The 15,637-nt window shown below is 35.7% G+C and overlaps 1 protein-coding gene across 1 annotated transcript; it reads right to left on the bottom strand.

The window, feature by feature from the left end:
- Nucleotides 1-1,741: 1,741 nt before the first annotated feature.
- LOC117337650 (eukaryotic translation initiation factor 2 subunit 2-like) lies at nucleotides 1,742-14,663 on the bottom strand. The gene is made up of 9 exons (XM_033898739.1): nucleotides 14,466-14,663; nucleotides 11,384-11,540; nucleotides 9,937-10,022; nucleotides 6,488-6,656; nucleotides 5,706-5,800; nucleotides 4,878-5,026; nucleotides 3,660-3,716; nucleotides 3,051-3,136; nucleotides 1,742-2,208 (listed from the first exon to the last, which is right to left on the bottom strand). Exons 1-9 carry the CDS (start codon nucleotides 14,481-14,483, stop codon nucleotides 2,033-2,035), a joined length of 993 nt encoding a protein of 330 aa, XP_033754630.1. The 5' UTR covers nucleotides 14,484-14,663; the 3' UTR covers nucleotides 1,742-2,032.
- Between the last annotated feature and the right edge of the window lie 974 nt (nucleotides 14,664-15,637).

The raw sequence follows: 15,637 nt of genomic DNA, 5'->3' as shown, positions 1-15,637 counted from the left end.
TATAGATACGTACAATTAGTTATCTCTCCCCACCCTATACAGATACGTACAATTAATTATCCCTCCCCTCCCTATATAGATCGGTACAATTATCTCTCCCCACCCTATACAGATACGTACAATTAATTATCTCTCCCCACCCTATACGGATACGTACAATTAATTATCTCTCCCCTCCCTATACAGATACGTACAATTAATTATCTCTCCCCACCCTATATAGAACTGTACAATTATCTCTCCCCACCCTATACAGATACGTACAATTAATTATCTCTCCCCACCCTATACAAATACGTACATTTAATTATCTCTCCCTCCCTATACAGATATGTACAATTAATTATCTCTCCCCACCCTATACAGATATGTACAATTAATTATCTCTCCCCACCCTATATAGAACTGTACAATTAATTATCTCTCCCCTCCCTATATAGATACGTACAATTAGTTATCTCTCCCCACCCTATACAGATACGTACAATTAATTATCCCTCCCTTCCCTATATAGATCGGTACAATTATCTCTCCCCACCGTATACAGATACGTACAATTAATTATCTCTCCCCACCCTATACGGATACGTATAGTTAATTATCTCTCCCCACCCTATAGAGATACGTACAATTAATTATCTCTCCCCACCCTACACGGATACGTATAATTAATTATATCCCCCACCCTATATAGATCGGTACAATTATCTCTCCCCACCCTATACAGATACGTACAATTAATTATCTCTCCCCACCCTATATAGATCTGTACAATTATCTCTCCCCACCCTATACAGATACGTACAAAAATGAATTATCTCTCCCCACCCTATACAGATACGTACAATTAATTATCTCTCCCCACCCTATACGGATATGTACAATTAATTATCTCTCCCCACCCTATATAGATCTGTACAATTATCTCTCCCCACCCTATACAGATACGTACAATTAATTATCTCTCCCCACCCTATACGGACACGTACAATTAATTATCTCTCCCCACCCTATACGGATATGTGTCAATTAATTATCTCTCCCCACCCTATACGGATATGTGTCAATTAATTATCTGTCCCCAAACTATAAGGATATTTTTAAATGTATCTCCCCACCCTATATGAATATGTATGATTAATCATCTCTCCCCACCATATATGGATATGTATAAGTATTTCTTCCCATCCTACATGGATATGTGTATTCAATTATCATTCCCCACCCTAAATGGATATGTATAACTTACAATCACTCCCCACCCTACACGGATCTGTACAATTATTATCTCCCCACCCCTTATGGATATGCATCAATTAATTACAGGTTTTACGGTATCCCCCCCTACTGATACGTACAATTAATTGTGTAATTAATTATCTCTCGCCACCCTACACCTACAGTAAATGAGGATAGATATGCAAATGCATCTATTTTTGAATGATTTGCCAGTTGGTAAATAAACAAGACAAAAGAAGTCTTTTAACTGAATCCATTTTGGATTAAAAATATTAGGATTTTTCTACCAAATTTTTTCTCTACATTTATCAAAATAGTTAATAAACGTATGCTTACACAAAATCACAATATACTTTGTATTATTTATTTCCTTGTAAGTATGCTAATGTGTTTCAGAGTTGTTTGGAGTTATTTTGACAAAGAAAAAATAACAATCATCAGCTTCGCTGCAAAAACTATGCTTTACATGGCACCTGGTCTAACATACAATTTTTTTTTTTTGTCTGCTATACTGATATCCAGATCGCTGCATTACCTGATTTATGAAACTTTACTCAGAATTTCCAAGGACAAATTGGTTTGAACACAGGAATATGGTACTCTATGAATGCACAATCACTGAAACTTTTAATTTGAATTACTCAAATGATGGAAAGAATTAGAATCTCAAAATCTGTCGTGTTAAATTCTTCATTGGAAATCGACGCCACCGATGATGTCCGTATGTCCATTATTGATGTGTGTGTTTTGTTACACAATGTTTTTCTACGTATTTATATTCCATTTTTTAAATTTATGCAGTCTTAGCACGGATAGCAGCACGTTTGCCTGTCACGGCCTGGAATCCTGATTTGATGCTGGCTACGGAACACCTTGATCCACACGTCTCGCACTGTAGGAAGAAGAGTCGCGTGTCCTTTTGAAGGAGGGTGTCGGGGGATCGACAGGTGTGACAGGTCACATATTCCTCTGCAAATTAAGGTGATAATTCTCATAACATTTTTGTATTACTGAAAACTGGTGGAATATTCTACTGGTGATAATAGCTACATCCATAATATACATTTCTGAATCAACCATAGCATCAGTGAACCAATTACCTGATAATTATCTCAAGAAAATATCTAGTGACATGCAATATGTATGGAACTACACCTATCTCAATAACAAGAGGCCCATGGGCCTTAACGGTCACCTGAGTTTCGAAATATTTCAGTTAATTTAATTGACCCTTTTTGTCCTCATTCATCAGTCCAAGGGGTTAGTCAGGGCCAACATGTGCATACCATCAAACTGTCATCCCATGCTGATAATGTTAACAAGGTTAGAATGAATTCCAATAGGATATCAAACAAATGATAGGTCAAAAATGTGATTTCCCTATATAAACTATAGTAAGTTTACCCCCTCCCCAGGGCCAAACCTGAGACCCCAGGGTCATGAAATTCACAATTTTGGTAAAGCACCAAGACCCTTCCATCTATGAAGAGTGTTTGATTCCAAAATATCTGCATATAAAGATTATTGAAGTTTTAGTCAATTTGACCCTTTTTGGCCCCGCCCTTCAGGCCCATATAATTCACAATTTTGGTTGACCTTTAGCCATACAAGCTTCCTGCAAAATTTCATTGAAATCGGTTCAGCGGTTTTGAAGAAGTCGAAAATGTAAATTGTTTACGGATGCATGACAGACGACGACGGACAAAAGGTGATTAGTATAGGTCACTTGAGACTTCGTCTCAGGTGACCTAAAAACCTAGTGAAATACAAAATGTATGGAACTAGTTTTCTTCAAATGCATAAATACTTACTGATATATCGTCTAAGAACATTTTCAATCTGTTTCTGGTTGTACTTTCCTCTTATGATAAGTTGATTATTGCCATCAACAGATCCACTGAAAAAGATATGGTTAAACATTAATTCTTTCCAGAAACCCCTAATGATACCTCTTTACACAAAAACCTATTTGACCTTGAATGACATTGAAGGTCATTAAATTCAACATTCCCAAATAGTCCTACCCTCCAGTGACCTATGGTACAATTAATATTATGTGTCACAAATTCCCTCTATTCGTTCTAGAGTAGTAGTCTTTTTTTACAGGGAGTGTTGAAGAATACATATGGACAAAAAAACATTACCAGGTGGGGGGACATAAATACAAATGACAAAGGGAGGTCATATTTAACATGTGCCCAGGCAATCAATGTTTCCGTTTATCTCTCATTTATAAAACATACACACCAAGTATTGTTGATCTGAAAATATGACCTACCCGGTAGTAATCGTACAACATTCAATAACATTGATCCGAAGATGTGAACTTAATGTTGTAATTGTATAATTTCTAATGAGATAAAAAACACATGAAGAGATTGAAAATTGTCCAACTAGGTTCAACTCGAAACCAAACATACCTTGTTCCCAATTCTGCTAACAAAAACGCTAGGACATGTTTTGGCTGTCTGTGTAAGCTGTAATGACAATAAAACAGTTAGAAATTGCAGTTTATAAATCAAATCAAACAAGATTAATATCTTAAGGGGCTGGCTTGTTCCAAGAAACTTGAAATAATGGTATCCTGTTTTTGTACTCGAAAGTCAACAGAGTACATAATTTTCCTCCAGATTTATCATTTGTTAGTTGCAAATTCTCTTTGTAGTTGCAGCTGGCTACCTAAATGAACAACATACAGGAGGCCTGGGCATGTTCTCAAAACAGGCTGTCAAGCACGTTTTCACAAAAAATGAGTTCAAATTTTAGGGACAATATCATGAAATTTTAGTGTTAACTTAGGGATAAAATTTAGAATTTCATATCTGAATTAGGTTTGAGACAATGGAAGTACCTTTGCAAATTTGACAATAAAGAAACTCATAAAAACAAATTATAGTGATTCAAAACTTAAGGAAAATATGTATTTATGAAAGTTTCTATCCAAATTAGTCCCACAATGCAACAGGAGAGTTATCAGTCAACAACAACAATGGCAGAACGCGGAAAACATGTGCCTGTCAAAACGCAGACAAATTCTGCCAAAAAGAAACGTAAAAAGAACTGGAACCAGCAATACCTCAGGATTTACTTAGGAGAAGAATTGATTTGTTGGAACTTAGCAAGAGAAGAAAAGGGAATAGACTCCAATTTCGAGTTTTTCTGATGTCTATTGGATTGCTGATAAGCTTTTTCCGTATTCCTGGTACAATGTCCACTTCACCAATTGATTGATATTGCTATATTTCAGAATAAGTATTTAGTTGTATGTTTGTTTATGTTGATCAGTTATTACGAGAATATTTTGCTAATATGTTCAAATGAAAGCATTATATAGGCAAGTTCATGCATACTCGATATGTAAACAACGGCCATGTGTATAGTTTATATGTTGTGTACATTGTTGTAGCCTCGTTCGTGGCTTGGTGTCATATCATGCGGTAAAAAAAAGAAGTTATTTTTAAATAATGGTGTCGTAAGGATTCCCCCAGTCCAACGGTCATTTCAATGTTATGAGAGCATGAATGAGCATCTGGGATTGACATTTTGCTCTACCAAGCGTGCTACAGAATACTAATTTAAGTAGATGCAACTTTTTAAGGAATCACACTTAATCAAACATTGTTTGAAATGTTACTTACAATCTACAAATATCTGAAAAGTTCGCAAATGATGATTTCCTAGTTCCGACTTTAAGGACTTGTGGGGGGCGCATTTTGAAAATTTTCTTTTCGCCAGCAACCATGTCTGGATTCTTTTCCCTGATGATGTCAAACACTCGGGATAATAACTGTGGAGAAAAAAACAACAGAGTGAGAGGTGCACTGGATCACTTCGACCACATGTGATCTTCTATGACATATACCTCATGATTTTGTCTTTAACAACTATTTCCTCAACACAGTGTATATTTTTTTAATTACTCTCATTTCTTCAGTGTGTTTTTCAATTCCTCTCATTTCATCAAAGGATATTTTTGAATTTCTCTCATTTCATCAAAGTATATTTCTTTTAAAGCCTCTTGTTTCATCAAAGGATATTTTTGAATTCATCTCATTTCATCAAAGTAAATTTTTCAAAGCCTCTCATTTCATCAAAGGATATTTTTGAATTCATCTCATATCATCAAAGGATAGTTTTGAATTCATCTTATTTCATCAAAGGATATTTTTGAATTCCTCTCATTTCTTCAAAGGTTTTTTTTTTCAATGCCTCTCATTTCATCAAAGGATATTTTTCAATTACTCTCATTTCATCAAAGTATATTTTCAATTATTATCATTTCATCAAAGTATATTTTTCGATTCCTCTCATTCCATCAAAGGATATTTTTTAATTCCTCTCATTTCTTCAAATTTTGTTTTTCAATTACTCTCATTAAATCGAAGAGTATTTTAAATACATCTAATTTCATCAAATTGTATCTTTAGTGATCCTTCCACTCACTTAGGTAATATAAAGACCCTCACCTCATCGTATGTATAATCTCTATCCGAGCCCAACCAGGATTTTCCCTCTGGAATGTTTCCAGACACTCGATCGTCCTTACCATCTGTAGTATCATCTGTAATGAAATATAGCATCTACAAAATTGTTCAGGCAAGCATCTTGGACACATGAAATATCTACATCAGTTCCATTATCAAATCTTTTGGAGCCCATCAAGGAAATTCAACATGTTTTCACTGTTGGTAAAATCATTCTCAGGAGACGTACTAGCATCTTCACTAGCCAAGGCTTCTGATTATGTTACACTCAACGAACCCTGGCGGATATAGTCGTGTTTAAACTGTCACGCCCTGGAATCCTAGGGTATCCTATCAAATCGTGTTTTACATTCAGGCTTGGTTTCGCAGTAAACAAAAATTGCGGTGCCCAGTACAGAACTACATTGTCGACTGTGTCATACAGAGACGTACAATCTTTGGGGAAACATTCACAGTGTTTGGTCAATTGATAGAAGTTGTTGATCACATATCTCATCAAAATGACACAAGCCTCCATGTGTGTTTGTAAACATGACCGATGAAGTAAATCGGTAGCGCTCGTTTTGATTGGTCGAAAATTTCAATGCGTAAAGGGTGGTAATTTTGAATCTCCGCTAGAGGGCCAGAACTGACGACTATATCTGCCAATGGTTCATGGAGTGTAACGTAATCAGAAGCCTTGGCTAGCGAAGCTGACAAACTAAATACATTCAATAAAGATTTTTCTTTCTGAAGTCATTGGGCAATAGAACAAACTCTCCTACCATCTTCTGGTTCTTCCGGTTCCTCAATCGCTTCGAAGTCAACATTCTTCTTCTTCTTCTTTTTCTTTTTTTGTGGGAGGTCAAGATTTAGATCGCCTGTCATATTGTCTGTAGTCCCAGAATCCTGTGTATCTTGGGACGCCGGGGCTTCTGTGTTGTCAGTTGACTCCTGTAAGTAGGTACAAATATCTATAAGGTTGTCAAACTCATCAAATTTTACTTACTTGTAACTTGGAAAATTAACCAACAGTGTTATTGGTAAATAAACTGATGGCATGAATACGTAATAAAGAAAATTTGTTAAAACTTGAGTAAGATCAGTCAACTATCTGCCTCTACATATGTATGATCTTGATATTATTGATAATGTTTGTCCGAGATTTGTTATCCATGTGTAATTTTATGTCGATTTGGCCTATTTAGGGGGTAACAACTGAACAGATTTTTTTATTCCGATCGCAAGTGGGAAAAAAAAACAAAAAAACACTCAGTTATCATGCTTACAAATGCTTTACACCTGTTCTAATGAACTCAATGCCTCAAAAATAACAAGAGGCCCATGGGCCTTAACGGTCACCTGAGATTTGAATTATTTCAGTTTATTTAATTGACCCTTTTTGCCCCCCCCCCCCCCCCCTCCCTATCAGCCCCTAGGGTCAGTCAGGGCCAACATATGCATATTAAAAAATGTGATTTACCTATATAAACTATAGTAACACGTCAATGGTGACAATGTTTACAAAATTAGAATGAATTCCAATAGAAATAAAAGTCAAAAATGTTATTTCCCTATATAAACTTTAGTAAAGTTTAGCCCCACCCCAGGGGCAAACTTCGAGACCCCAGGGTCCTGAAATTCACAATTTTGGTAAAGAACCTTCAAACCAAGCCATCTATGAAGTGTATTTGATTCCAGCATATCTGAGAGTAGAGAAGAAGATTTTTGAAGTTTTAGTCAATTTGGCCCTTTTTAGCCCCGCCCATCAGCCCCTGGGGGTCAGTCAGGGCCAACATGTGCATGCCATCAAACTGTCATCCCATGCTGACAATGTTTACAAAATTAGAATGAATCCCAATAGAAATAAAATAAATTAAAGTCAAAAATGTGATTTCCCTATATAAACTATAGTAAAGTATAGCCCCTCCCCAGGGGCAAACTTGAGACCCCTGGGTCATGAAATTTACAATTTTGGTAAAGCACCTTAAGACCCTTCCATCTATGAAGAGTGTTTGATTCCAGCATATCTGAGAGTAGGGAAGAAGATTTTTGAAGTTTTAGTCAATTTGGCCCTTTTTAGCCCCGCCCATCAGCCCCTTGGGGTCAGTCAGGGCCAACATGTGCATGCCATCAAACTGTCATCTCATGCTGACAATGTTTACAAAATTAGAATGAATTCCAATAGAAATAAAATAATTTAAAGTCAAAAATGTGATTTCCCTATATAAACTATAGTAAAGTTTAGCCCCTCCCCAGGGGCCAAACGTGAAACCCCTGGGTCATGAAATTTACAATTTTGGTAAAGCACCTTAAGACCCTTCCATCTATGAAGAGTGTTTGATTCCAGCATATCTGGGAGTAGAGAAGAAGATTTTTGAAGTTTTAGTCAATTTGGCCCTTTTTAGCCCCGCCCATCAGCCCCTTGGGGTCAGTCAGGGCCAATATGTGCATGCCATCAAACTGTCATCTCATGCTGACAATGTTTACAAAATTAGAATGAATTCCAACAGAAATAAAATAAACTAAAGTCAAAAATGTGATTTCCCTATATAAACTATAGTAAAGTTTAGCCCCTCCCCAGGGGCAAACGTGAAACACCTGGGTCATGAAATTTACAATTTTGGTAAAGCACCTTAAGACCCTTCCATCTATGAAGAGTGTTTGATTCCAGCATATCTGAGAGTAGAGAAGAAGATTTTTGAAGTTTTAGTCAATTTGACCCTTTTTGGCCCCGCCCCTCAGGCCCCTGGGGGGTGGGGACCATATAATTTACAATTTTGGTTGACCTTTAGCTATAGAAGCTTACTGCAAAATTTCATAGAATTTGGTTTGTGGGTTTTGGAGAAGAAGTTGAAAATGTGAATTGTTTACGGACGCACGACGGACAAAAGGGGATTAGAATAGGTCACTTGAGACTTTGTCTCAGGTGACCTAAAAACATATTCACAAGAAAAACCAGTTTTACATTTGTCTCAAAAAACAAAATATATATTCACATGATAAACCAGTATTAAGTATTACATTTGTCTCAAAAACCAAAATATATATTCACAAGATAAACCAGTATTACATTGGTCTCAAAAACCAAAATATATATTCACAAGATAAACCAGTATTACATTTGTCTCAAAAACCAAAATATATATTCACATGACAAACCAGTATTACATTTGTCTCAAAAACCAAAATATATATTCACATGATAAACCAGTATTACATTTGTCTCAAAAAACAAAATATATATTCACAAGACATAAGTACATGCAGCATCAGTTTTAAGTCTGATTTTCTGAAAAAAAAATATTCTTATAATCTCTAAAGAATGAAATAGTGTTGCATATGTCTCAAAAACCAAAATATATATTCACAAGACATACAGGTCAGGGCCCGGCAAAAGCACTCGTCCGCTCGTCCTGACGAGTAGATTTTGCCGACGGACGAGTGACTTTGATTGTCAACTAGTCCGTCGGACGAGTAGAATTTTTCTATGTTATTTCAGTATTCGTTAATAAAATTGCTTAACAATCGATGCATTGTTAGTTATGTATTCTTTTTTTGTGCGATTATTGCGAAAAATAGTAAAATTTCTGCATGAAAGCAGGTAAGTAGGCCTTTCTTCATCTGTAGATCGGAAGTCCATGTACGATAACCGATAACCTCCGAGTGTTCCGGGTGACATGTAAGTATAATGGGTGTTGTCCGAGGATGTCTGAATAAAAATGGCTCAACAAAAATTGGATTGTTTTTCCGGACTAGTGAATTCTTTGTTCGGACGAGTATTTAAAACCAGGCCACTAGTACGATGGACGAGTGTTTGTGAAAGTTTTTCCTGGTCCCTGCAGGTATATGTAACATCCGTTTTCTGTCCGATATTCCTATGATCTCTCAAGTATGAAATAGTGTTTTAATATATAATCTGACTGAAATATTACGGTAGTGTTCCTAATGTACATTCTTCAGGCATCATTCATCAGGGTTTTTTTTAATTAGGGCTTTTTGGGGCCGTTAATGGACCCAATTCCTAGTTGAAATTATTTTATTCTAAAGCCAAATATCCAAATTTTTTTGAGTTTACTCATGAAAAAATCTTTCCCAATTCACCAATTTTCTTCCCAAAATGAGACAAAAAAGCCCCTTCCCAAACCAGTGAGAAAAAGCCCTGTTCGTTAATATTAGTAAGTTTTATACCAATGGTATTTACAGAAAATGAAAACCCACAACCCTTACTTACAGGCAAAGCTTCTGCCATATCATCCATGTCAAACGCCTTCTTCTTTTTCTTCTTTTTCTTTGTATTTGTGAAGTCGAAGGACATGTCTGTAAATGAAATGTAATACAGTCTGACAGGTTCAAAGTGGATATTTTTACTAACTACGTCGCCTAGTTGTCTTAAATTTAAAAAAAAATCTTTTAATTCTTTAGATCAGTATAACATCTCTGTAGCTTTTTCGATTGTGAATGTCATTTTAGCATTGACTGCAACCTTTAAAAGATTAACCACATCGCAAATTTACAGTTTTTTTTAGTGGCCATGCAGGTGCCTTATAGGTCAATAACTGGTCGCCAATGGCGAATTAAAGTCGCCATGGCCACTAAAATAGGCGCCACTATGAGCCCTGTTTGAGAACATGGATTCAGGAATGGGCACCAGTCTTGTGGACAGATCTGGATTTGTATGTCGTATCCATCATTTGGCAAGGAACAAACTGTCTCGAGAGGGTAACTGATATGGTTTCTTTGCTCTAGTGAGATATATTCATCACAAACTGAAAATTCCCTCAGACTCAAAAAGTACTTTAGCATTATAAGCTCTCCCAAGACAAACGACACCAACACAACAAATTAAATAACTTGACAAATTGATAGATATGCTTTAATCATAATACCTTTAAATGTTAATTTTGATTTTAAAAAAATAGTCTTGATAGATATTACTCCAACAATGCATGTTAGAGGTTCAACACGGCGAGAAACTTTTGACAGGCGCCGTGTCGTGGACTAAGACCTCTTATACGTATAGGAGTAGATAGATATATGCTTTAATCCTAATACCTTCAACTGTTACTTTGGTTCAAAACTAAATAGTCTGTCTACGAAATGGAACCTATTTTCTTCCTCCATGATCCTATGACCTTAACAGAATTGTTTCCATTGTCAACACATTTTCCAGAAAGGAAAATCAAATATTACATTGAGTTTTTAACAGTGGGAACTGATCCCATTCTCATCATCAATATCATTTAATTCAAAGCTCATATATCTGATTACCGATAATAAATAATCAATTATTATTAGCTTCAAACTTTATTCTTTTAGAATAATTCTTTTAATAAAAAAAAAAAAAAAAAAAAAAAAAAAATTTTGATATTAATATAAATGCATTAAATACAAATATTAAGACATTTTGAAAATATGTGTATTTACATTTTATATGTAGTGAAAATAGATATAATACCACTCGTACAAAATGGTTGAAAGCTATGCCTGTGATTGTAAATCACAGTTTTACCTCTAAATAAGCCGTTTTATTCTTTTTTGCCAGAGATCTCATATTCAGGATAGGTCATGTCATGCTGTTTGTCATTGAACGTTTCCTGATTATTAAATTTACTGATTACGTTAAATCTTTCAACAGATTTAGATTTCATTTTTGCATATCATCTGCCCCTCAAATTTACCATCATCTATTTTATCTGCCTTTTCTGGTTTCTCTGGTTCCTCTTGTGTTTCGGGTGTGCTGTCTGGCTGGGAAGGTGAGCCATCAGTTGCTTCAGCACTGTCGATATCAAAGGGAACCCTCTTCTTCTTCTTTTTCTTTTTTAAGTCGAGCATCAGCTGTTAAAATGTTGTAATGATTTCATTAGAAATGTCCTTTAAATACTGAAGCTAAATAAATTCATATAAAAGTAGACCTTTATGTTATACAGACTTAACAAAGGTGCTCATTACTAACTAATATTGGCGAGTAAAAAACTAATACCACCTAATATTGACGGAAAGCATTAACAGTTTCAAAAAACAAACACAGTAAACACTCGGAAAACCAAGAAATATTTTAAAACTCTAGAGCTAAGACATCTATCAAGTATAGAGTCAACGTAGTGCTTCTAGTCTAGATTCTGGAGGTTCTGTTACCCCTTGCATGAACAGCTTGGATACCTCGGAGTAGGCAAGGCGATTGAGGAACGGGAATTCGAAACTAAAGGCAAATATTCAATCGCAACAAGCCCAGGATATATGGTTGTATTTTCACATATATGAAGAAGCGTGCATGTTCGGGCTAAACAGGTAAACACACAGTTGATTAATGATACAAACCTGATCCCGAACTTGTTACGATCAAATATATATTATGCATTGACCGTAGAGGTAACTTTCAATGATCTTTCATACATTACATAACTGTGTCTTGAGTCTGGTATAGAAGATTTCCACCTTGCACCAGGAATAAATCTAATCTATTGAGTCTGGTTTAGAAGATTTCCACCTTGCACCAGGAATAAATCTAATCTATAATGAAACAGCAGCTTACTAACCTTGATATCACACTCAAATCTAAAGCCAATCCCTGGAGAGACAATGAATACAGCACTATTTGTTACCAAGCTATCTATATTTTCACTGATGATTTCATCATTAATCGGTGTTACAATGTCACATGTATTTTTAACAATGTTCAGAAATTTCATCAGATTTTTGCAGGGTTATATGGTACCAGGGGTTTTCCAACAAATTTTCGTCTAGGTTCAGGGTCCATTGAATTGGGTTTTTATGCGACAAAATGTGAAGTTGGGAAAACGGAGGAAAGTGAAATTCAAACAAATTTAACTGCTTCTTAATAGATATTATCATGTTTCTGTTTTATTTCATTTGGTATTCACATCAATTATTTATCTAATCTTGAACAATAGGCCCAGAGGGCCTGTATCGCTCACCTGGTTTCTTTGAGCAAACATCAAAATAATGTTCATGTTATATTTGTTAATGTCTAACAATGCTATAGGTATGACAGATTATGGGGTGGGTATATCACAACTGCTTCAAATTAAAGACATAATCCAGAAACGAAGTCAAGACTCAGTATGATTGAGTTTAAAGAAACCTAAAGTCCCTTGGGGTGGGGAAAGATCCCTGGGCTTATTTTAACAGGAATGTGTTCATCTCTTAATGCCCAGCAATTAATGCTATATATGGTTATGGGGTGGTGATCTGAAAGGTTTCAAAGACATAACAAAATACATAGATCTTCAAGGGTGAGGAAAGACACCAGAACCTATTTTTACAACATGAATGTGTTTATCTTTTATTGCCCAGCAATGCTATATTTGGTTTAGGGGCTGGGGTTCTCGATATCTTCAAAAATGCAAGAAGTGGACTGTCCTTTATAGCAATATAGTCAAATTGGTCACTTTTGCTTTGTTCCAGAGAAGTTGTTAATATCAATATTGCTACCTGGTCAACGATGATCGACCCAGTCCAGTGCCGCTAACTCAGGGCTTTTTCTGGGGCTTTTTGGGGCCGTTAATGGGCCCCATTCCCAATTGAAATTATTTCATATTTAAGCCAAATTCCCAAAATTTGCAGTTTACTCCTGAAAAAATCTTTCCCAATTCACCAATTTTCTTCTCAAAATGAGACAAAAAGGCCCTTTCCCAAACCAGTGAGAAAAAGCCCTGTAACTGTCTATCAAAATATATGTCTGGCATTGTGACTGGAAGAAACTCCAGGCTCCTGTGCTGTAATTAGTCAGCATATATAGGAAACTGATGTTTTATTAATATGAAGAGTCTCTGCTTTATAAAGATTCAGGGAGACTTTATTCAAAGCATCTACACAGTAAATGTGAAAGATTTGCCTCAAGTTTTAAACACATGTTCATTATCTATTGTAATTCTTGTGAAAGGAAGTGGACAATGTTTTATTATGGTTTCTGATACTCAGCCACTGGAGCATCATTGCATGCTCAGGAGGCAGGGCCGGGGATTATTATGTCACTCACAGTTCTTATATTTTTTTAGTCATCACTCAGCAGGAAGGTGTTTTCCCCTGTTCTACCATATTGACACCCAACTAAAATCCAACAGTGGCAGAATCGAGTGTTTTGGGATAAGGTTGGGAAATCTGAAGAAATCCGCGTGACTTGTACATAAAAGTATCTGTCACATTGAAAGCTGACAGATTTAAGGCCCAGGAGGTTGAACCAGATTATCATGACCCATGTTGGATTCCTGTACATGTCGGAGCACTCGATAGGATTGTGCTTTTGACCTGTTCTTTCACATTTCCCCGGTTCTTTCACATCATCATAATTAAACAGATATTACAAGTAACTCCTGACACAATTTTTTTCCTGGTTAGGCCAATCTTTAGAATATTTGTAGAACAATAGAAATGAATTATTTTGGGTAGATACGTTATTTTGTTTATCTGGTTAAATACAGAAACAACATATTTCCTCATAAATGTTTTAGTCTGTTAATTCACGAAGGCGACACATTCTAACCATAAAATGTCCTGGCTTGAGGCATGTCAAAATATTTCGATGTCTACAATACATAACCTCATAAGTTCATAGTGTGTAGTATAGTACATGTATACTAATTTGATTCATTCGAACGCCTCCGAAATAGATAGGCCAATCTGAAATTTTGACTAAAATCTTTGATTCCGGTGCCAGCTGTTATTTTCCACATGTTCAATGGACGTCGCCATATTGGATTTTCTCGGGAAAGCATGCTATCGCTCTATTCAGTTTCTTACCGATTCATCTTCAGCCATTTTGTCTTTAAGTTGATCCTTCAAATCTTCTTGACTCTTTGAATGTATGTGGTGAACTTTATGCTGTTATTTTGCCATATATCACGAATGAAATGCTATCGGTGTTATTAGCCGCACACACCGCTTGCATCAGATGATTTCAGAGTGTCGGGTCAAGGTCGGCAATCAAGGGAGAGAACTCGGTGTCCACCTGCAGCTTCACTAGGGTTATCATTACATCTATCATTACATCTACTAGATGCTATCACGAACTTGTTTATATTGACATGAAGCATATGAAATATCTATATTTAGTTGTGTTATTCATATTTAAAATGAATTGACAGAGTATTGCGTCATACCAACGATGTAAAAATAAGTACTTGTCATACATTAGAGATATCTTTAAAAAGCCTAGGCCTACATGTAATTCCTGTTTCATTTTTAAACGAACGAAAGAAACTATTTCAGCAAATTCACAACTTAATTTCCCTCTAGTATGATGAAATTGTCGAGGATGATATCATAGAGTAAATAAGGTTTCTTGAATCTTCAGAGTATGTTCAATTACTTCAGAGACCTAGATTAATAGTAATTTTAGTATATAGGTCTCTGATTACTTGTAAGACCTTAATTCGAAAACGGCCTTTCTGCATGATGGTTTACTTGAAAGCCCGATAAAACATCAGAAATCAGTAAGACTTGATAACTCATATTTTTATCAATCATTCAAAAGTAAATTACACCGTCAAAAACCTCAATATACCGATGACCACTTGGCCATCACAACGGCCCACGTGCACAGAATTTTTAATGTCGACCATTTTGATTTTCTGATCAAAAATCCAAATTCAAATGGCACATTTGAAAGGAGACAGTGTTCATAATTGATAAACTGGTCACGTTGGGTAACGGACGTTTTTTGTATATGTGTATGTTGTAATTTTTGATCGGATAAAAAAAAGTAGGCCTTTTGTAGGGCAATTTAAGTCCGTACATGTGGGGATTTTACTTCTTGGAAGACGGGAGGTAAAATGTGTAAAAATTCGGCACTTTTTTCTGTTTGTTTTGAGATAAACAAATATGGATTATATTTGTATGTAACGCCAAATTAACATATATTCAATTAATTGAACCAATCTTCAAATAATTGAAGAAAGTTTCAATTCAATTAG

Source organism: Pecten maximus, chromosome 11 (assembly GCF_902652985.1).
Source record: "Pecten maximus chromosome 11, xPecMax1.1, whole genome shotgun sequence".
In the NCBI taxonomy this organism is placed as follows: Eukaryota; Metazoa; Mollusca; class Bivalvia; order Pectinida; family Pectinidae; genus Pecten; species Pecten maximus.
The sequence above is the reverse complement of the archived record's forward strand: the minus strand, read 5'-3'. Positions and strand labels throughout refer to the sequence as shown.

What these genes read in the sequence shown, in the direction of transcription:
- LOC117337650 (XM_033898739.1), bottom strand. An exon ending in GAGATTATACATACGATGAG is followed by an intron (nt 5,027 to 5,705) that starts GTGAGGGTCTTT and finishes TTTTCTCCACAG; the next exon opens with TTATTATCCCGAGTGTTTGA. An exon ending in TTAGCAGAATTGGGAACAAG is followed by an intron (nt 3,137 to 3,659) that starts GTATGTTTGGTT and finishes TATCTTTTTCAG; the next exon opens with TGGATCTGTTGATGGCAATA.